Source organism: Pithys albifrons, chromosome 3 (genome assembly GCF_047495875.1).
Source record: "Pithys albifrons albifrons isolate INPA30051 chromosome 3, PitAlb_v1, whole genome shotgun sequence".
Lineage (NCBI taxonomy): Eukaryota > Metazoa > Chordata > Aves > Passeriformes > Thamnophilidae > Pithys > Pithys albifrons.
The window spans coordinates 21,300,545-21,322,697 of record NC_092460.1 but is presented as its reverse complement, the minus strand read 5'-3'; the positions used below and the strand labels follow the sequence as shown (position 1 = coordinate 21,322,697).

The 22,153-nt window shown below is 49.7% G+C and overlaps 1 protein-coding gene and 1 long non-coding RNA gene across 2 annotated transcripts; both read left to right on the top strand.

The window, feature by feature from the left end:
- Positions 1 to 2,764: 2,764 nt before the first annotated feature.
- LOC139669537 (antigen-presenting glycoprotein CD1d-like) lies at positions 2,765 to 6,745 on the top strand. The gene is made up of 6 exons (XM_071550039.1): positions 2,765 to 2,837; positions 4,012 to 4,269; positions 4,796 to 5,077; positions 5,174 to 5,458; positions 5,811 to 5,907; positions 6,625 to 6,745. Exons 1-6 carry the CDS (start codon positions 2,765 to 2,767, stop codon positions 6,743 to 6,745), a joined length of 1,116 nt encoding a protein of 371 aa, XP_071406140.1.
- A 60-nt stretch (positions 6,746 to 6,805) lies between these two features.
- LOC139669295 (uncharacterized) lies at positions 6,806 to 10,659 on the top strand. Its single transcript, XR_011697227.1, has 3 exons — positions 6,806 to 6,889; positions 10,385 to 10,449; positions 10,549 to 10,659. It is a non-coding gene; the product is annotated as an uncharacterized lncRNA (long non-coding RNA).
- The last annotated feature ends 11,494 nt before the right edge of the window (positions 10,660 to 22,153 follow it).

Sequence of the window (22,153 nt, the reverse complement as noted above, 5' to 3'; positions counted from 1 at the left end):
TGTCTGCAAGTCTCTGCTCACAGTCCCCATGACACCCTATAAGAACATCCCTACCCAGGCATTGCCAGGGGGCTCTTTGGGTGCCTCAGCCCAGCCCACTGAGTGCTGCTGCCCACCCACCCACCTCAGTGCACACCCAGGGGCACTGCAGCCTTGTCCACCCCACCCCAGGTCCCCCAGGCACAGCTCTGCCCTGGGGGGTTACAGCCTTCACCTCAGGGGGCACTGCAAGGACCACCTGCTACCTCTGGGGTCTGGGAGCACCAATGGTCACACAAGGTGGAACTGTAAACAAACTTTCACAGAGAGAAAGGACTTCAACAACAAGCTTATGAAGTTTATAGTGAAGACCTTTTATTTCACACAGCACAGAGTTTATATAGGGTTAGAGGTACATCTTGTTGGCTAAAAAGGTCTCACCCCAACACCCTAGAACTTCTAATTGGTTAAAAGCCTATCTCTCACAAGTCCAGTGTTTGTATTATCTCATCCCGATGTTTTGAAGTCCATGTCCGGAGATCAGGAAGGCAGTTGAGACGTTCTCATGAAAACACTTGCAAGGAGTGACCGTCGCCTACCGGACAAACAGCAGGTGTGTGTCCTTGCAGGCTGAAGTACCAGCATGATTCTCACGGAACTGAAGCAGTTTGGATTGCTCAGAAATTCACTTTTTGCAAGCAATCTCACAACAGAACTGCAAAGTCCTACAGTCACCTGATGTGGGGGGAAAGTGAGCACCAGGAATCACCTGGAAGGACAGTGTGAACAGATGTCACCTGAGGGAACTGTGGGGACCAGGGGTCACCTGAGGGTGGCTCTGAGGACCATGGTCAGCTGAGAGGACTGAGAGTACTGTGAGGACCAATGGTGTGTGTGGACCAACAGCCCCTTGTCTTCTTGAGTCATTTTATGACCAGAGGAAGTTACAATATTAAAGAGGAAGAAGTTGTGAACAAGAAAGTGGAAAGAACCCCATCCCATACAAGGAAACAAACAGAAAAAGTACAAAACTATGAGCAGAAATCCATTCAATAGAGAAAAGGAAGGGCTAAAGCAGAACTTCTCATCCTCTACAACACTGTGAAACATCTGGAGGAAACTCAGGGAGGGTAGAAGACAGTATGACCACTTGCACAAACCAGCTGCCTGCTCCTGTCCTACCAGCGACCCAGGTACCAGCACTGTCACAGGCACCTGCACAGCACCCACGGCTGCAATGGCCTCTCTGCTGATCAGCAAGAAGTGACCAACTTCTTATGGCAGACCATGGGGAGAAATGGCCACCTCACTGGGCTGCATGAACAGAAGTCCCCCTGCCCCTTCCCTCCCTGGGTTGCCCCAGGGCTCTGCTTTGCCATCCCACCTGGCCAAACACTCTCCTCTGGGCCCAGCACTGGTGCCTTCAGTGGAAGGCATGTGGACTTTTTGTCAGCATAGCTGGACATCCTCTGGGTGATGTTGCTGGGGAAGTTGTTGCCATTTCTGGGCCTATCAGGCCACCACAGCCTTTCTACTTCTCTCTGGGACAGTCCCACAGAAGGGAAGGTGTTCAGTGATTGGACACTACTGAATACTTCTCCTCAGCTCTGATTTCAGTTCTGCCTTCTCACCCAATGTAGTCAGGAAAGGGGAAGAGAAACTACCCGTTGAGGCAGGGAGCCAGGGAGGAGCAGTGCACCAGGGACACTCTGGGTGTTAGACTGGCTCTGATCACCCTATTGTCCCTCCAGAGGTGGATACTGGTGACAACGGGGACAAAGCAGGGGAATGTTCCCATGCACAGGGGAGCCCTGGGAAGAGGGACACGATTCCACTGCAGAGTTGGTCCAATGGAAAGCGGAGTGCCAGACCAGTCCCCAGGACCTGTCCTGGAGGTGTTTATGGTAGAGTTGCAGCTCCCCAGCTGTGCCCTGCAGCTTGGAGCGGGTTGGGAACTATTTGTCACCTTCTTCCTGGGAGACCCATTCCTAGGGTTAGGAGCAGCCTGAGCTGGAGGTGCTGGGGGTGGATCCAAAGCATCTCTTCTCCCCATGAGGGGCTGAGAGGAGAGCAACCCTCTTTCTCCAGTGAGGGCTGAAATCCAAAAGCCATCGTGACCTCCATTGAAGCTGATGCACCCCACAAGAACTGGGATAGGACAAGGTACCATTGGTGGGGAGGGAGAGCCAGGGGGCCTCCTCTTGGATACTTGAACATCCACTTTCTCCTAGTGCTGTTTCCTGGGACTCTCTTTCCCCTCCTCTCCTCCTGGCTGGGCTTTCCCCAGCCCCAGTCTGTCACAGCACTTCATGGTCGATACCTTATTTCAGCTTTCATCCCTCCCACACATCCCCAGCCCTGACCTTGACACAGTCACTCCACACATCCCCAGCCCTAACCCTGACACAGTCACTCCACACATCCCCAGCCCTGACCCTGACACAGTCACTCCACACATCCCCAGCCCTAACCCTGACACAGTCACTCCACACATCCCCAGCCCTGACCCTGACACAGTCACTCCACACATCCCCAGCCCTAACCCTGACACAGTCACTCCACACATCCCCAGCCCTAACCCTGACACAGTCACTCCACACATCCCCAGCCCTAACCCTGACACAGTCACTCCACACATCCCCAGCCCTAACCCTGACACAGTCACTCCAGTCCCATTGGTGGAGAGCTGCCGCACTGACTGCTGGGCTGGGTTGAAGCATGAGACAAAGGTTCTTCCTCCTCCTGCAGTCACTGCTGCTGCTTCTTCAGCCTTGCTGCGTGCACTATGCAGCCCCCTCACTTCCTCCTCTTCCTCTTTCTTCCCCTTCTCCTCCATGTGATGTGGGCAGACCCAGAGGGTAACTGGGAGCTCTGGCTCACCCAAACCACTCTCACCCCCCTGTCAGAGGACCCTACAGGTTCCTCAGGGGACACCACTCCCCTCTGCATGGTGGGGATGGTTCCCAGCATCAAAGGGCTTCCCCTACCATGCAGCACCCAAAGGTGCTTTGCCCCTACCCACCCTCTTTCTTCTTGCCTCCAACTTAGGACTTCTACCCCACCAGCTTGACCTGGGCCTTGGGCATACAAGCAGAAGAGACACCAGGGTCCCCAGTCAGGCTTTGGGTGTTGAGGTTTCCCCTAAGATGTCTTCCCCCTGCAGGGAGCCCACGGGTGCCAAGGGGGATTCAGCCCCACGTGGGGCTGTGGGCCCCTTCCAGGAGCCTCTCTTTTTTTGGGGAGCTGCCCCTGCAAGAGGGTCTTTCAGGCACTGTCACTGCATAGAGCATTTTACCACAACCCCGTGGGACCTCATGCTTCCACAGTGAGCAGCATCACATGTGGGAAGGCAGGACTGACCTCTGAGATGGGCTATACTGTCCTTCTAACCCTGTCAGGAAGCCCTCAAACCTGGATAAAAAGCCCATCCTTCATCCTCCATGTCCTCTGCACCGTGTACAGGTCTCTGGCAGATACAGGCCCTGGCACACAGGTGTTCTTCGGGGGGGAGCATCACATCAAACAAGCAGCAAGGTGTCCCTTTATCTGCTCTATAAAGTCAGACAGCAGTGCTGAGCAGGAGGGAGGCAGGGAGGGGACAAAATGCCTAAAATTGTGCACAGGAAAGAAACTCTTATTTGAAAGTAAAATAGAGAAGGAAAAGGAGCAGTAGAAGCAGAGGAAGTTCAGCCAGGAAATCAACCCCGAAAAGGTTGAAGAGCACTGAATTACAGAACTGCACAATGTTTTGGGGTGGGAAGGACATTTAAAGACCATCCAATCCAACCCCCCTGTCAAAGGCAGGGACATCTTCCATTAGATCAGGTTGCTCAGAGCTCCATCCAACCTGGCCTTGGATGTTTCCAGGGATAGGGCTCCACCCAGTCTCTGGGCAACCTGTGTCAGTGTCTCACCACCCTCACAGAAAAAGATTTCTTCCTAATATCTAGTCTGAATCCCCTGTTTCCCCTCCAGCCCTTTCAATCTTCCCCTTCCTACACCCTTCCTCATGCCCATCCTCTTTCCCAACAGAGCCAGAGGTTTACCAGTATTTCCTGACCAGCTTCTTTGCCAACATCAGCTTTGCTGAGATGTCAGTGGTGGCATCCCTGAGGGATGTGCCCCTCTTTGCAATGGATCCTGCCGACTGGACCATCCACTTCCACTGGCCCTGGGCCCGCCAGGCTACAGCCGAGGGTGACGCTGAGAAGCTGATGTCCTCCTATAAAATCGCTCTGCGCAACACCATCCGATACGTGCATGACGTAGCCCACAGGACCAAACAGACCTGTGAGTATGGGGACGACCCCAGTCAGAGCCCTAGCACCTCTGCTCAGGTTCTGGCTGTGCTCTCCTCCACTAGGGTGGCATTGGGGGGGGTTTCAGAGGGTGCAACAGCTCGTGAAAGGGTAACACTGCAGCTGGTGGGGCATATGATTAGCAGGACTGGGAAGCCAGCAGATCTAAAACACCCCTTGGGGCTTCTGCCATCTGGCACAGGGAACCCTCTTGCACACCAGGGAGCTGCCCCAAAATTTACTGGGGCTGCAGGACACACACATCAAAGATCATGAAAGAGAAAACTGGGGGCAAACATTTTGGGGGACAGTATTCTTTCTAAAAAAGCAGCCCCACACCAACTGGCCCAGTATCCACTCTATCCTTCCAAAGGGCTTGCAGGGCATTTCCTGAAGCAGGGCCCCATGCCCTGCTGTCCATTGCACCCTGCTGCCCACTGCACCCTTAGACACATCCCACCTCGTGCCACCCATGTTCCACACACTCTGGACCTCTCTGCTGGTTTCGTCCTTGGCAGACCCATTGGTGGTCCAGTTACATATGGGCTGTGTGATGTACCCCAACACGACAACCTGGGGCTTCCTGGATATCGGGGCAGGTGGCACAGACCTTGTAGCTTTTGATGTGGATAAACAACTGTGGGAGACACAGCAGTCATCCCAGCTGGCAGAGCACGTCAGCAAGGACCTCAACAAGGAGAAGTCTGTCAGGCTGTTCCTGGAGCACCTCCTCTCCATCGTCTGCCAGAACCACATCCTTATCCTGAACAGGTATGGGAAGGCCACTCTGGAGAGACAAGGTGAGACCACCCCAACCCTGAAACAGCCACCCCAAAGCCCTGGGGCCAAGCCACATCCCACCAGGGCTCTCCCCACCCCTTTGCTCTCATCTCCAGAGGTGCCCGTGGCCACGGTCTTTGCCCGCACGCCCAGCCCGCACCAGCTGCTGCTGGTTTGCCACGTCACTGCCTTCTACCCGTGGCCCATCAGTGTGGCCTGGCTGAGGGATGGCCAGGAGGTGCCTCCGGGCCCAGCGCTCAACACCAGCACCGTCCTGCCCAACGCTGACCTCACCTACCAGCTCCGCAGCATCCTGGCCGTGGCCCCCCGGGACGGCCACAGCTACGCCTGCCGCGTGCGCCACCGCAGCCTGGGCACCCGCAGCCTCCTCATCCCCTGGGGTAGGTGCCACCTCTGCCCACGCCATGGGCTCCTCAGACGCCCTGCCCCTGCCATGGAGCAAAGCCCGGACACTTCATCGAAGCCTCTCCTTGTCTTTCCCAGGCAACTCCCAAGCGGTATCAATCACAGGGCTCGTGGCCGCACTGCTGGCAGCCGTGGCTGTGGCTTCCACGCTGCTGCTCTGGCTCTGGAGATGCAGGTGAGTGCCCTCCTGCCCCGCACAGCACCAGGGGCACAGCAGGGCAGCAAATGGGGCACAGGAAGCAGGTAGCAGACACGAGTCCTCTGAGAGGCAGCTCCTGACTGGCACAGCCACCCTCACACAGTCGCCCTTTTCTCTCCCTGTTCCAGAAAGTCACAGCACAGCTCCAACTATCAGTATCACCATTGCGGAGCTGCTCCTTGTGTTCACAGCCTCTGCTCAGGGAGTTTGGTGGTGGAAGAGCAGGTGAGTTCTCCCTCCCATTGTCTGCTCTAAGATTTATGGGCAGGTGGGTCGGGCCAGGGGTTGCAGCAGCGACAGCTCTGCAGGGGTGAACTCACTGGCTCTCAGTGCAGCTGATGGTGTCCTCCCTTGAAGGAAAGCTAACGAGGCTCCATAGGAGACCCAGGAATTCATCAGCTGAGGCCTCTTGCCCACCCTGCAACAACCATCTGCTTTCCCTGCTCATTTCATGTCCCACCCCTGACCCATCAGCAGTGACAGAGTTTTGTTCTGGAAAACCACAGCATTAAAGAGCTATAAACTTCCCCTGATGCGTGTGACTCATGATTTTTTCCCAGGGAACACCTCAGCACACTGCAGAGACTCCACATTGCAGCCAGGAAGACTCTCCCTTTTCCTGTAGTTGTTTCTCTCAGATATTCTCACCTCTTTCTCTGAGCTGGTGTTACACAGCAGGTTTTGCCCCTTCTCAAACACAGTACTGATGGGCTTGCCCTTGGCCAGTGGCAGGTCTCTTTGGAGTCAGCTGGAGCCAGCTGGTGTCTTCTGGTGCCAGCTGGTCCTCTGGTGTCTTCTCACAGAGGCCACCCCTGCAGCCCCACTGCTACCAAAACCTTCCCACGTAAACCCAGTATTCTCTGCCAGGGGACTGCAGACTGAGGGTTACCATGGGTGGAGGTGATGACTTTACACCCACCTAAACTCCTCTGATTCTTGCAGCTGCTGGCCAGAGCACCCCAGCCCAGCCCTCACCAGTCCCATAACATGCCCTGGGGAACACACAGGAACAGGCCTTACCCAAAACCTCAACACTAACCTCATTGGCTACGGTGCCACCTGATGACACTGGCCCAGGCTGCCCAGCCCTGAGGAAATCCCCTCCTCCTGCTACTCTTGCTCCTGCACTCTTGCCAATGGCACCACACAGCCCTCTCACTGCCTTCCCTCTTCCTTCTCCTCCCTGGGATGTGGTCAGATCCAGAAGGTAAGTAGCTCACCCCCACCTGCTCCCATTTTGCACTGCTGGATCCTACAGAGGTGGCAGAGGGTGGGCATAGACAGGCCACTATCCCCACCCAGAGGAGCCCCATCCCTGCCCACCTCCTTGGGGTTCCTGGCCCCACACCATTCTGTCTAGCCCAGTATCACAGGCACAGGCATTCAGACACCTGAGCAGCCAAGAGGCAAAGGGTCCCTCAGCCAGGTCTCCTCCTTGCCCAGCTGCACCAGCCCCATGGTCTCCAGCCCATCGCAGTGGGATCTGCCTGGAGAGCCTCAGGAAGCTCCTCCTCTCCTGCATCTACCAGCTGTGAGAGCATGGGACACAGGTGCCCTGAAACCACATTCCCGGAGTCAGGGACGGTGGATGCAGCCCATGGCCAGCACTGCCATGTGCACCTGGGGTAGGAAAGAGGGGTCGGGTCACCTGCACAGCCTCAGGTGACCCCATTGGGCAAGGGGCTCCCTCTTACCTGCCCACTGGGGTGCCTGTCCTTGCACCCCTCCTCACTCCTCTTCCCACTGTGTCCTTCGTCCGTTCCTGTCCCCTTCCTCACTCACACATCCCTCCCTCTCCCCACACATCCCCAATCCTGGACGCTTCCTCATCTCAAACTGCCTGATCCCTCTTCTCCCTCCCCAGCCCCACCTGACCCTCTGTCCTCGCGGGTCCCGTCCTCCACCCGCACATCCTCCTGTTCCCAACCCGCACATCCTCCTGTCCCCACCCAGCGGCGCAGGGGCCACACAGGGTCCCTGCCTGACCACGCCAGAGCGATCAGCCAATGAAGGCCCGTACTGCACCTGACGTCATCTGATGCCAGGTAGATCCCCGGCCCTGGCAGACAGCCCGGCCGACGCTCGCGGAGCCGCTGCCTCTCCCGCCCCGCACTGCCATTGGTTGTGCCGCAGGTCATTGGCCAATGGGATCCGGCTCCTCTTGCGTCATCGGTTGCTGGGCAGGCGTGGAGACAGCGCGGCGAGGCCGCTGCAGGGACCGCCGCGGTGCCCCGCATAGCCCGGTCCCTGCCAGCCGCCTCGGCCCCATCCAAACCCCGGCCTCCGTTTCCAAGCACTCGCCAGAGCTTTCCCTCGGCTCCCCAGGCCCCCAGATCCAGCCCTCCCTCAGCCGCCCCCAGCACCCGAGGAGCCGGGTGTGAGCCAAGGCTTAGCCCCCTCCAGGAGCATCCTCCCATTGCAGCTCCGGGGGCCTGTTTCTTTTCCACTCCCGGCCCTGGGTCACCCCTCTGCCACTGCAAGGGCAGATCTGAGAGTCTCCGAGCCTGGCCATGGGAGGCTGTGACAGCCCGTGCCCCGTGGTGTGTTCCCTCCATCACGCACCCAGCAGTGAAGGTAGCGCCCTGCCCTGATCGTGGACCTCCAGGGTGTCACTCCCTTCCCCAGGAGCCTCCGCTGCCCCCAGCCCACCCTCCCTGACTCACCGCCGAGGTCCCGCGCTGGGAGACCCCCGGAGGCCCGGAGGAAACGCAGCCGCGGTCCCCGACGTAGGTGAGCAGGGCAGCAGCAAGAGAAACTCCACACTATCCCTCACCAGTGGAGGCAAGACCAGCAGCACCTGGTCCCTGGTGCTTGCACTTGTGCCCAGCAAGCCTGGCTGCAGCTTTGGCTTCTTCAAGCAAACTTTGTACAGGTTGTGCCTTCATAACCTACAGGGGATGATTTAAACGTAAGCATCATGAACATGCTCAGTACAGTCCTCTGGTGCTTCCAAAAGGATGTCCCAGGAAGTCACCTCTCCTGCTGTCACGTGTTAAAAATGTACCCTGGCAAAAGGCAAGACTTTAAAAATAAACTCTCTCCGAAGACTGCAGTGCTGCTTTCAGCCTTTTCCTACAGCCACTGCCTCAGTCAAAGCTCAGTGATGGAGCTGCAGGAGCAGCCCCACATACAGAGAAAGGAACCACGAGGCACCCAAGGAACTTCTGGGCCCTTCTGCAGGAACAGTCACTGTGGCAAGGCCAGGGCTGTACCCTCCACCTTGCTGGAGGCTGTGCTTATCCCAGGAACAGCAGGCATCCTTACACACAGCATCTCTCCCAGACCAGACCAGGAGCAGCTGCAATGTCTGGAGAACCTTGTACACAGCAGAATGCAGTGCATGTTGAGTGTATGTTGGCAGAAGGTACAGATGGATTCAAACCCTCATCTTCAGTTTATGAGCTGTCCTCTGCTTGGGAGAAAGGAGCAAGGAGAGGGATGTATGTTCAGAGTTATGACATGCGTCTACCCAAGTCACCATTATGTGATGTATCCCTCGGTCCTGTGGATGGCTGAACACCTGCCTGCTCCTAGGAGGTGGAGAATGAGCTTTTGCTTTGCCTGTTCAACTGTGTTTACTTCAACCCCAGAATTTTCTCACCTTTTGATCCTCTTCCCCATCCCACTGGAGCAGCTGTGGAGGGCTGAGCTGCTTGCTGGGGTTAAAGCAAATCAGTGTCCCTGTCCTGTGTTTAGACTAGGAGTGCTTTTGAAATGAGCTTTCTGCTGGGATTTGCACAGCTCCGAACCCAGGACAGCCATTTCTGTGACCATCACACAGGTGTTGCCAACACAAGCTGTGACACAGAGGTTTTGTCCCTGCTGCCCCCCAGGCAAAGCCAGAAATAGTGTTACATTATGAAGCTCCAAAGGGTTTCAAAGGATACTGTTGTAGTTTGGGATTATTATGTAAATTCTCTCCCCTGCCACTTAACTGCCCAGGCCAGCGGTTAACAAAAGAAGCAGTTAACTGTTGATCGCTCGGGTGGGGGCAGGTTTGTCTCTTTTGGTTTTTTGTTTTTTTTTTGGATATTCTTCGCAGTCTTGGCTCGGCGGAACGCGGGAGTGGGGGCTCCAAGGAGACAGCTGCCCTGCTGGTTACTGCTGGGGTTTTTTCCTGGCTGTCTCGCTGCTGCCTACTCCGGACTACTTTTTCGTGCCGCGCTGCTGCTGCTGCCTGCCTTGGATTTGCTTCTGGTTGCTCGTACCTTTCTGCTTCTTGGACGGGGAACACAGGGGGAAGAGACTGAGTCCATCTGAAAGCTCACTGCTCGTCTGTCTCGCTGGAGAGGGACTGAAACTCACTCTGCAGCCAGCCGGGCTGTGACATGGACACTTAAGTATAACCTTTTCTCCCGGAGGAAAACCGGCTGGGTTTTGTTGTTGTTTTGTTTTTTTTTTCTTTCTCTTGTGGTGTTGGGGAAGTGGGTTGCACTAGTCTGTTTACATATATATATATATCAGTTATCCTTCTTGTATTAAAATTCTTTTTCTTAAATTTGATTGGTGTGATTATCGTGGAGGAGGCCCCTCCCCTGCTTGTGGGTAAAACATTTTGGTTTTTTCCCCTCAAACCGAGACAGATACTTGTCAGGAAACAATTGTTTGCTGCTGCACTGGCTTTGCACTAGCTCTGGTGGAAAAACTGACCCCCAGATTGTCACTGGAGGACCCTCAGGATGCAAATCTCTGTATTTTCCAGAGTTCACTCCCCTGGAGGGTTGTCTGCTTTGAGGGCCCTCTGCCAGAAGGATGTGAACTGCATAGGTGAGTATTTATAGATTTGTCTGTCGTACTTCCCAGTGGAATAATCACCTAAGGCAGAGGGCAGCACAGGAGCAGTGAAGTTCTGGCTTTTTTCTCCAGCCAAGGAGTCAGTCTCACCAGGAGATGGCCCTCCATAGCAACTGCAAACAGCTGCCAGCTTTCTGAAAACTTCTGCAGCTCTTTCAACTACTGAGCTGATTTGCACCCAGTGAAGCAGAGTAAAAAGAAAGCATGTTTGTTTCGTCTGAATGAATGGCTGAAGATTTATTATTCACATGTCCAGGTGAGATCTTGGTGTTTATCTTGGGAAGTCTGCAGATGGGATATGTTGAAGCCACATTCTTCCATTCCTGGTTATAGAGGGCTCCATATAGTCACACAGACTGGAGGGCAGCTGTCTTCTGCAGGAGGTTTTGCACTTTTAACTTGTGCACGTGGGTACTTTCGTTTTGGGGGGATTTTGGTTAAGGTAAGCTAGGATGGAAAGCATATGAGAGGACACCTGTATGTAACTGCATGTTTAAAGCACCTTTGTAACTGGAGAAGTTTGAGTATCCAGTTTCATGGAATTGCCTTCATGGGTGACTTTTTCCTTCAAGAACAATATACGAGTTGTACAGTGCTTGTAGTGCCAAAGGGTAAAGTGCTAAACACAAAAGGGTTTGCAACTGCATTGCTAAGTTGTCCTAAACCCAAAGTATGTCTCCTGCCAGCACGGTTGAGAGTATGGCACTCATCCTAACTGCAGTATCACTTTCTGCTCAGCTGAACGTCTCTCCAAATGGTCTTAACAGTCAATTAAATCCCCCCTTGATATTTCCCAGGAACCTTGTGCTGTCCTGGAAATCATCCTTTCTCCTGTGGTATCCGAGGTAACTGCCTTTCAGGAGGTCATCAGTAACACACCCTTTAACACCCCTGCTTACCATCTTACCACAGAGCTCCTGCTGCACCTCCTTGCCTTTTCCAATTAGCACAGAGCTTGTTTTTGCTCTTCACTGACTGTACTTTGATTTACTTGGATGTTGTGAAGTGGGAACCTCTCCTGCAGCACAGCCCTTCTGGGGTGGAAGAGAAGCAGCACTGCCCCCAGATAAAAACACACACACTGAAAGAGTTTCAGAGCAGCACTCTGGGAATTGGGTTAATTCCAGAGAAATTAACAAGTCAAATAGGAAAAAATAAAGAGGGAAAGGATGTAGCTGCTCTCAGGGTATTTGGGATGCAGTTCTTCAGATCCATGTCGGTAAAAATGAACCTGTTAAAAGACTGATATATGAATTGAGGTGGTGATTCAGTATTATTTATTTCTGCTTTTGAAAATTCCAAAGAGCCATCTCAGCGGTTTGTTTCCCTTTCCATATTTCTGAACAGATGCAAGGTAAGAATGAGTCAGTGGTTAAAAATAAAGCCAAGCCTCTTATCTTTTTACATCCATAAGTAGAAAGAGGGATGTGCTGCATTAATCAAGCTGTGATTGGAAGTCCTGTGTAGGTTGGGTGTACTGAAGAGGGAGAACTGATGAAGCTCCCATTTCTCTGTCAATTTTCCCTGTCTCAGGAAATCCTCAGTAAAACAGAAACCTTTGATAAAAAACTGTTACAGGGAATATCTTTGATGGGCTCCTACTTTCTACGTACACATGAATCAAATTGTGATTTGCCAAGACTCCCTTGAGACAGTTACTGACTTTGTGGGTGTACAGGAGTAGAACAACAAAGTTTTATGGCCCCTAAATATTTTCTACTGTTGTCTGTATTTCACCATGCTTGTCCTAAGATCCTGTGCTAAGTTATGCCCCATTAGGTGTTTATTTTTTGGCCATATTGTTCATGGCCTGATGCCAAGAGCTGTTAGAGTTAATAGGTATTGCAAAGGGGCAGAGGAGTTGCCAGGCTGTCTGTCATCTGCCTCAGGACAACAGCAGATGTGGCACTGCTTCCTGTGTTTGGCTTTACCAGCTTAGACAGTGGGACCAGTGTGACTTGCTTGTTTAAAAGGGCCTTATACCTTAGTAAGATACTCCAATATCATCCAACATGCAATTTTGAAAGTATCACAGTGTTATATGGCCTGTTTGACAGTGTTGTAACCTATTTTGGTCCTTCTGACCCAATGACATTGGCCATGATACAGAGCCTCTGCAGCTGGAGTTGTATTCAATCAATTCATCACTCAATCAATCACATTGTTTAGGTGTGGAAGTCACTAGTTCCTTTTTAAAAACAGTAGAAAGGAGGAGCCTGTCAGCTTCCCCTCTGTGCCTGGGAAGATTATGGAGCAGATGTCCCTCCTAGAAGCTCTCCTAAGGCAACTTGGAGTACAGGGAAGTGATTTGGGACAACCAGCATGGCTTCATCAAGGGCAAGTCCTGCCTGACCAACCCTTCTACGATGGAGTGAGTGCATCAGTTTATGAGGGAAATGTGACAGATGTCACTTACCCTGGATTTCTGTAAAGCCTCTGACATGGTCTCTCACAACATCCTTCTCTCTAAATTGGAGGTAAATGGATTTGATGGATGAACCATTCAGTGGATAACAAACTGGCTGGATGGGCGCATACAGAGGGTAGTGGTCAACAGCTCAGTGACCAGATAGACATTGGTGACAACTGGCTTCCCTCAGGGGTCCATACTGGGACCAGTGTTATTTAATATCTTCATTATTGGCACAGATAAAGGCATTGAGTGCACCCTCAGAATACTTGCAGATTACACCAAGCTGAGATGTGCAGGTGACATATCTGAAGGACAGGTGTGTCCTGGACAGGGACCTGGACAAGCTTGAGAAGGGCCTATGGAAATCTCATGAGCTTCAACAAGGCCAAGGTGCAAAGTGTAGTATCAGTCCAGGCTGGGGGATGAAATGATCAAGAGCCGCCCAGCCGAGAAGGACTTGGGAGGCTGGTGGGTGAGAGGCTGGACATGACTCAGCCCCAGAAACCCTCCATGTCCTGGGCTCATTACACAGCATGGGCAGCAGGGGAGAGGGAGATCCTGCCCCTCTGCTCTGGTGACACCCCACCTGTGTCCAGCTCTGGTGCCCCATCATAAGAAGGACATTGATGTTCTGGAGCAAGTCCAGAGGAGGCCACAAAGATGCTCCTGGCCTGGAGCCCCTCTGCTCTGGAGACAGGCTGAGACAGTTGGGGGTGTTCACCTGGAGAAGGGAAGGTCCCAAGAGACCTTAGAGCCCCTTCCAGTGTCTGAAGAAACACTGCTGACAAGAAGGATGGGGACAGACATCTTAGCAGTGCCTTTGTTCTGGTTTTGTAAGTGTCTGTGACTTGTAGTTACATTGTTGCTCTTCACTGTATCTTGGGGCCGCAAAAGGTGAAAGCTATCAAATTCCAGCTGAGTCAGGAGAAACATGAGCTTTAAGGGGCATAAGTGATATCCATGAGGCTACTGTTGGGTTCTGACCTTCTCCCTCTGCAATATTTTCATACAAAGGACAGAAACCTAAATCAGCATAAGCAAGAGTTCACCTTAAAAGCAACCCCACAGGCAAGCAAAGGCAGACAGATCCTGCAATGGGGATCTGCATCAAGGAAAGAGCCTATTCTTCACCTCCATATGCCCCAGGAGACATACAAGAGGAAAGAGGAACACACATGTGTTACATGAGAACTGAAGGAAAGGCTTCAAGTGTGCTATTGGGTGGACACTGGACAATTTTTGCCAAAACTGGTTTTTTGTCAGATGGATGATACTAGACATATCTTTCAGATGTTTCAGTTCCTTGCTTACCTGTCCTTGATAAGAAGCTGTCTCTAAAAAATATCACATCCTCAATATAACGCTGGAAATTTAATGGATAGGCATTTTTCTGATCCATAGAAGGGGTGAATATTTGCTCTCCATGTTTATGCACACATGCCTGTGAACAGAAGCTGTGGCAGAGTTAGGTAAACAAATCATGCCACATCATAATTAATAAGAGAATTTTCTGCACTATGTAGCTAAATCACTGATACTTTTGGTTGACCATTATGAATCTCAACAAAAGTTAATCAGAACACAATAGCCACAGAATAAGCTTGTGAAAGGGCTTGCAGGCATTATAAAACCCTGTTCCCCTTTGTGAGTCACAGCCCCTATAAAACCTGCAAATAACCTTGCAAAGGAACAGCCTAAAGATCATCTCTGCATATCCTAAAGATAGGAGTGTTTGATATTATTTATACTCAAGCTCTTGTTGCTGACCATGTTAATTCAAGAGATAGTTAAGTGGCATTGAGCTAATACTGATGGAGCATCTGCAATTACCATCTTGAATATTCCTGCTTAGAAAGACCTCAGTTGTGTCTGCTCAGCTTCAGAATAACTGACTGAACAAAACCACAATCAGGGACTGGGTTGCTGCTTTCTGTGCCCTAACACACAGTGTGGCTGCTCTGTAAGCAGTGCTAGTCCAGCCTCTCTCCCAGTCACCCCAGCCATTCAAAGGAGACAATTCCAGCTGCTGTGTCTTACCTGTGCCTACAGGCAGATGCTTTGACCACAGAGAGCAAGGAGTGAATGGGTTGAAAGAAAAGATGGTGTTTACTATTTTTATTGATGTAATGGTAAGACAAAGACTTTACTATTATTTGAATGGGCTCCTCGTAAAGAAATATAATAGATAAGCTCCAGGATGTGAAGGTTGTTTTCACTTGGAGCAATTGCATTTGTCACAAATTAATTTGATTGCTTTAAGCAGTTTTCAGGGCAATTTAGGATGTTATAGGCCAACATGGCTCTCTGGGCAGGCTGGAGAGGATAGCCAAGCCCTTGACAGAAAAGACAAGATGTAAAGAGACAAGGTATAAAACCCGTTTTCTACCAGGATCTGAGAAATATATGTTAGCTATGTTAGTTTATGTTCTTAAACCAAATCTATTCCTTGATTAAAAAAGAGACAGAATGAGATTTAATATCAGACATTCAAAAAGAGTCTGAACTTGCAGTAACTTTCTTTACTTAGTTGAATAATTGCAATCTAATTCAGCCCATAAGGACTAAGGTTTGAAAAATGTCTGCTAGAAATAATGGGAATTTTTGTTTATGCATTCCACAGGGGCCAGGATACCTCCCTGAGGAGGAGGGGTGGACAGATCTATTGCTGTGTGCCATTTCTCCTCCTTTCTGTTCTTAATTCCAAAGAACAATCAAAAGAAAATGAGAAAATCTATGATGGTTCCCACCCGGCAGCCTGGCCATGCATGGGCTGGTCACATGCTGGGAATTGCCATGCAGGAGACAGCTGTGTCCAGCAGCACTGCCAAGAACTGGGATATATTGAAAGAACCTGGAATTTAAACACTGAAGTCATGTATTTTAGCTAAGCAATCATAAAAGAATTCTCTATATTTGTGCAAATATTGGAGAGCAAAGGAAGAGCCTGAGTGAACAATGATGGAGCAGGATGCTGCCTGAATGCATCACTTGGGGTCGAGGCCAGACCTGTCTGTACCTCGAGGGTACAAATAATGGACAAATACACACTTTGCTAAAGTCTGGAGCTGTTTAAAACTCAAGTGATTATTTCTGCTGGAAAAAAAAATAGGTTTCAGGGGATTTGCTTTTGGAGTGACCCATTATGATCTCTCAAGCCACTACTGCTTCTGTTCAAGCAGAAATGAGCTCTAGATGTGTCTGCCCAAATGCTTATAACTTGAGCAAAAAGTAAGATAAAAATTTTGAGCAGCCTTATTACTTACTTTGCTCAGTAACACTTTCCTCACTGATATGGAAAGTGGGTTTCTTTGATCTGCACATGCAATTTTTGGCAGGTGCCAGGAGACAGGAGTTAACGGGGTTTAACTGCTGACAAACCTCTTGGCAAAGAACAAGTTTCTTACTCCCAGTTCAGGATTTCTTACTGATTTTGCTGTGCACTGTGTATGGAAGTGCTCAATAGTGGCCCTGCTTGTAGGGAGGGCAAGGGGGAATACTGCAAAATAAAATTCTGATTTACAAACTAAAAGGCAAAGAAATTTAAAAAATCAACACAACCAAGCAAAAAACAACACACACGCCCACAAAAAAACCAAAACCCAACCAAACAAAAAAAACAAACCCCACAACCACCGTAATACCCCCATCAAAACAAACCAAATTCTCATTTTCAAAGAAAACTTGAAAAATTGCCTCACTAGAAACTATTGAGGGACATAAAATAGTCAAGTAAAAAGCAATTTCAGGTAATCTCTGGCCAGTCCTGCTGGTATGAAATAATTCAGTGTCTTAGTGTGGCAGGTGATGAGCAGAGGCAGCTGGACCAGACCATGTTCACTTCAGCTAATTCTATTATAGAAAGGGGAGCAAGAGGCCTAATCTCCAGCAGGACAGGAAGGGCAGCTGAGGGAATTCATCCATCCCCATAAGCACCTCCAGAACTTTATTGGGGCGTCCTAATGCAGCACAGGAGCTCAGGACCAGGGGGAAAGTGTCAGCTTTGTGCCATGCATCTCAATGCCAGAGCAGAGATTCTCTCAGTCCGCTGAGGATGGAGACAAAAATGACATAAAACTGAGATTAGTTAAAAATAGAAGTGACGTGGAGCTGTGATAACTGGGCATCTCATGTCAGACAACTCCCATCTGGTGAGCAGTTCTTAGTGTAGGTTGGGAGGACAATCCCACACGCACATGAGGAGTTCCTGTGCCAACCAGCACATGGGAGAAAACCTGGGCCTCAGTTTAACCTCATAAAACCTCATGTTTATAGCTGAGTTTAGACAGACATGTAAGAAGGAGGAGTAAGAACTCATACTACTTTCAGAGAGGAAGTGGTGGAGTTGTGTTTTCCTTGTTTCAGATTTCAAGGTAAGGTAACGTAAGGATATCGGAGGATGTTTGCATGTGTCAGGCCTGTTTGAAAACCCAGAGCCATGCTGCATCACCTGCCTGGAGGAGTCAGAGACACACAGGGAAACAGCCAACCACTTGGTAAGGTCCAGAAGGATCAGACCTTTGTGCACCTTGTTGTCTTCACATCATTTCTCTCTTCCTCTCTATATACACACAAAGTGTCTGTATAAAAATACTGAAAGTTTAAACTCTCAAATTTCATAACTAAGCAATAAAATCTCCCTGTTTGAGTGGGTTATCCTGCAGTTCCCACTTCTTTTGCTGGTGGATATGCCAGGCAGATATCTGAGACACCAAGATACAGGTTCCTTTGGGGACTGACACCAGCAAAACAGCTGCTAATGAGCTCCAGGGAAAAACCTTTATTGTAAAATCAATTAACTGATGGATATTATAAACTGAAAAGATTAAAATGTACCTGATCTGTGAAACTTTTATCCCTCATTCAAATAATGGTCTTTGAATGCTTTTGAAACCTTCTCACCAGTATCAGTTTATGGGCAGCTGGCTGCAAACCAGGCACAGACTCCTCAGATCTTGGAGGGGCGTTTGAACAGGTATTTTAACTCTGATCCAGCCATACCCTGCAGTCCTACTGATGACCTTGAGAGAGGACAAGGCCTAAATACCAGTAATCAGGGTTTCCTAGGCCATGGGTCTCTCCCAGACGGTCTTAATCCCCACAAAATGTGTACTGGCCTCAGTTGTTAATGACTAATTAACCCCATAATGGCAACACCTCTACCACAGCTACAAGCTCTCTGTTCCCCTTTAAATGCATTGGAGACTCCAGCCCTGCCCAGTCAGGGCACAGCAGCCTATCAATTACACTCCAATTACTGGGGAAAAGGATCCCTGTGGAGCACAGATATGTCAGATGACACTCTGTACAGCTGCAGAAAATGCATTAGCCTTTAAAAACCTGCTGATTCCAGGCCTGTATGTGCATTCCTGATCCCTGCATCGATGTTCCCGTGGAAGTTACAGTGCAGAGGGGAGCTGTCAGCTTTGGTCATGTTTCTTGCAAAATACATGTTCCCAGCTCTTCCAATCAGAGCAGCAAAGAGCAAGTGTGACTAAGTGGTTAATAAAATTAATTTCTTTTCACATGTGGTGGGTGGCTCAAGTCTTACCTCCTGCATCCATGGTGACTGTTGAGAATTACCAAACCCAATCTTCACACCATCCTTTTTCAGCCCTCTGCAGGGCTATTTTAAGCCCCACTTTAGAGAGAAGGAGGTAAAGCAAAGGGGACATTTTAATCCTCCCTCATTTTGCATGCTGAGTTCAAATAATCTGAACTGATTTCTTAGAGCACATGGCAGGATATAGGGGCCCCTCCCATGGGGGACACACCCGTGCATCTCTGCCAGAGGTGTTAAAGCTTTTCACCTGATGGCAGCTCCTCCAGACCTGCTTGTTAAGCCTTTCTGTCTTAAGCAGCTTCTCCAGCACCTGATTCCTGGTCTGCAAAAATGAGTTACCACCTTTCCTCCCATGCTTTCCTCAGTTGTTGGGCAGAGTGGGAAGGGCATTTTCCTCCCCAGTTTATGATGGAGAAATCCAAATTGTGCCTTTCCAAGCTGCTTACTTTTTGAAGCAAACATATTTCAGTAAGGAGGGAGAGCTACTTCTCTATCATTTGTTTCCAACAAATAGTCTGAACTCAGTTAATTCTGGCCTGAATTTTGGAACCTTATCCATCCTGTCCAAATTACACATCTCTTTATTGCTTCCTCTATTTCATTATTTCTTGTCCTCGAGAGCTGCAGGGCTAAAACCTCCTTGTTCATCATGGGCTACAAGCAGCACAATCCCAGAGTTGAGTGGCTGGGAAAAGATGCAGGAACTATTTCAGTCATGCTGCAAAATTACTTGTTTCAGATTTTTGCTTTCATAAACATGCCTCAAAAGTTAATAATCAACTCAAAATTGGCCAAGAAATAACTGCTTTCTTGAAGATAGAGTTTAAATATACACTGTTCCTATTAAAATAGGTAAACATCCTAAAAACATCCAGCAAGTTATTCTAGTCAACTTGATCCCTAATTGTCCTAATCACCCTCTCAGGCTTTCCTGGCATATTTTGAAGGTAGAATAAGAAACTCCTAAATTCTGTGTTCAAGGCCACAGCAACTTTCAAGACAATCTTGATACACAGAGAGAAAGAAAGGTTAGGAATTCATGTGGATCATATTAATCCTTTGCCAGTTTTATTTACCTCAGTTTAGCCCTTTTTTTGGTGGTTTTGTTTGGATTTTTGTTCTTAGCCCACAAGTCTGCCCCAGTTGCATGTCTATTTTAGGTTGTAGCTATGTGGCAGCTGAAATCACTCAGCCCCAAACAACACATCACCTTCCTCTGGCTCAGACCTCTATCTGGTCCATTCAGCTCACTCGGGATGTTTTCCTGGTTACAGCTTACTTTAACTTCACCTTTGCTGCCCACTCACCACTGCCTGTCCTAGAACTGCAGTTCCTGTGCATCTGTGCTTGTGCAAGTGGGGTGTGCCTGATATTTAAAGGTTTGTTCCCAGAGCTAAAGGCAGCACCATGGAGGGTGGCAGCTCTGCCAGGGGAACCTGGGACCAAGGGCTGTTGTCACTGGGGGTGGCAGCTGGTCACCTGGGAGCTGCTTTTCCTTTGCCAGAGCTTTCTGTCTTTCTCATACTGCTAAAAAGAGCAATAACTGTCTGTGAGGGGAAGCACAGTGGGCAAAATGGAAGGGCATAGCAGCTCTAACAACTGCAATTGCTACACAGATGGTCTTGAACCATAAAGCTGAAATCTGAAGAGGTCTCTCTCTTTCCTCCCTTTTTCCCTCTCCCTCCAGCCAGAGCATTCTGAGCATTTGTGCTAATTCATCAGCTGATTCAGCTCTTGGCTTGGAAATTTTGTTGCAGATGATGGAGGTCACCTTAAGTAAACTGTCAGATTTCCTCTGATAAAAGCTGAGGATGGAGACATCAGGTCCCTTTAGGGACTATGATTTGTTTTCCCTCATGCTATTTGTCTTTTAGTGGGGTGAGATTTTATTTTGATTTTTCTGGTTGTTTGTTTCTTGGGGTTTTGGGCTATTTTCTTCATTTTTTCTGTCAGTCTGTGTGTAGAGGCTTCAACCAAAGATAAATACTGTACTGAACAATAGCATGTTAAGTTTTAATCCTCACAGCTGTGATAGGGAAAGAACATTCAACATGTTATTGCAATCTACACTGTGTGTTGGTGCTGACAGACTGTTTCTCTGGACTTTACTATGCTTGTTGTGTAAAGGAGAAGGGAGAAGTTTCTTCTCCTAAAATCTCCTTTGGGTATTTCCAAGCTGATCACACATTTCCTTCTTAACTCCAGAGTAAGTTTTAATAATTTGAAAATGAATGGAGGTTTTTGCTGACATAGGCTACATATACTGAGTAGCCTAAGGGATTTTAAGTTCCTTTTCACCTAGTCACGAATTTTCTGTGCTCTACTTGTTCATCAACTTTATCAGCTTCAGTGGAACAGCAAGTGGGTTTGGAAATGATCTGGCTGAAGTTAAAACCTATTCAAGTCTATCAGCTGTACCTGAACCCCACCTGAGGACGACAGATCCACATTCCAAGGCATCACCCCCACGGCAAGCAAATCAAACTCTTGGAATTTGGATATCCAGGTAGAAAACATAGAGGTTTTCTCATAGATGAGCTGATTCCCACCAAACTTATGCAGAAGAACTGGATGCCAACATTTTAAGGAATTTTTGATAAAATGTGGATTGACTCTGGCTGGACATCTGGTGCCCACCAAGCCACTCTATCACTGCCCTTCCTAGCCAGAGAGGGGAGAGAGAATAAGATAGAAAATGGCTTATAGGTTGAGATAAGGCACCTCACTAAAGCAGAAGGGACAATTTGTGAGTGCAGAAGTGAAGTGGAAAATATCAAGGTTTATTCTGTGCTCCCCATTAGCAGCAATGTCCAGCCACATCTGAAACCAGGGCTTCAACAATGCATAATGATTTCTTAGCAGGCAGTCCCTGGAAACAGCTACGGATCCCCTTCCTGCTCCTCTCCTTAGCTTTTGTAGGTGAGCTGATGTCATATGATGTGGAATCTCCCTTTGGCCAGTTTGGGTCAGCTGTCCTGGCTGTGTCCCCTCCCAGGATCTTGCCCTCAGCTGGGGAAGGAATGTTGCAGTGCTGAGGCTGTGCCAGCCCTGCCCAACAGCAGCCAAAACACTGCTGTGTTCATAGAATCATAGAATCATGTCAACCCCGTTCTGGTTACCAATGCCAAGCACAGCGCTGTGAGGGCTCTGTGGGGAAATGAACCCCAGCTCAGCCAGACCCAACAGAAATAGTAAAAAGTCAATGATATTCTGCAATCCAGCCCTGAAGCGAACAGCACAGTCCTGCCCATGTGGCCACTGGGTGGGAGAATTATCCAGCCCCTGCATGGGGAGGGACAGGATTGCCCCTTGCAAGGACAGGAGTGCCACATGGATTGAGAGCCCACCAAAATGAATAGCTTGGAATTGGGCCTGTATAGCCTGGAGGAGAGAAGGCTGCAGACCTTAGATCCCTTTCCACTGCCCAAGGGGGCTCCAAGAGATCTGGAGAGGGACTTTGGACAAAAGCCTGGAGTGAGAGAACAAGGGGAATGGCTTCCTACTGACAGAGGAGAGGTTGAATATTGGATAGACAGGGTTAGACTGAATATTGGAAAAAAATTCTTCCCTGTGAGGGTGGGCAGGCCCTGGCACAGGTGCCCAGAGAAGCTGTGGCTGCCCCATCCCTGGAAGTGTCCAAGCCCAGGTTGGATGGGTCTTGGAGCACCCTGGGCTGGTGGAAGCTGTCCCTGCCCATGGTGGGG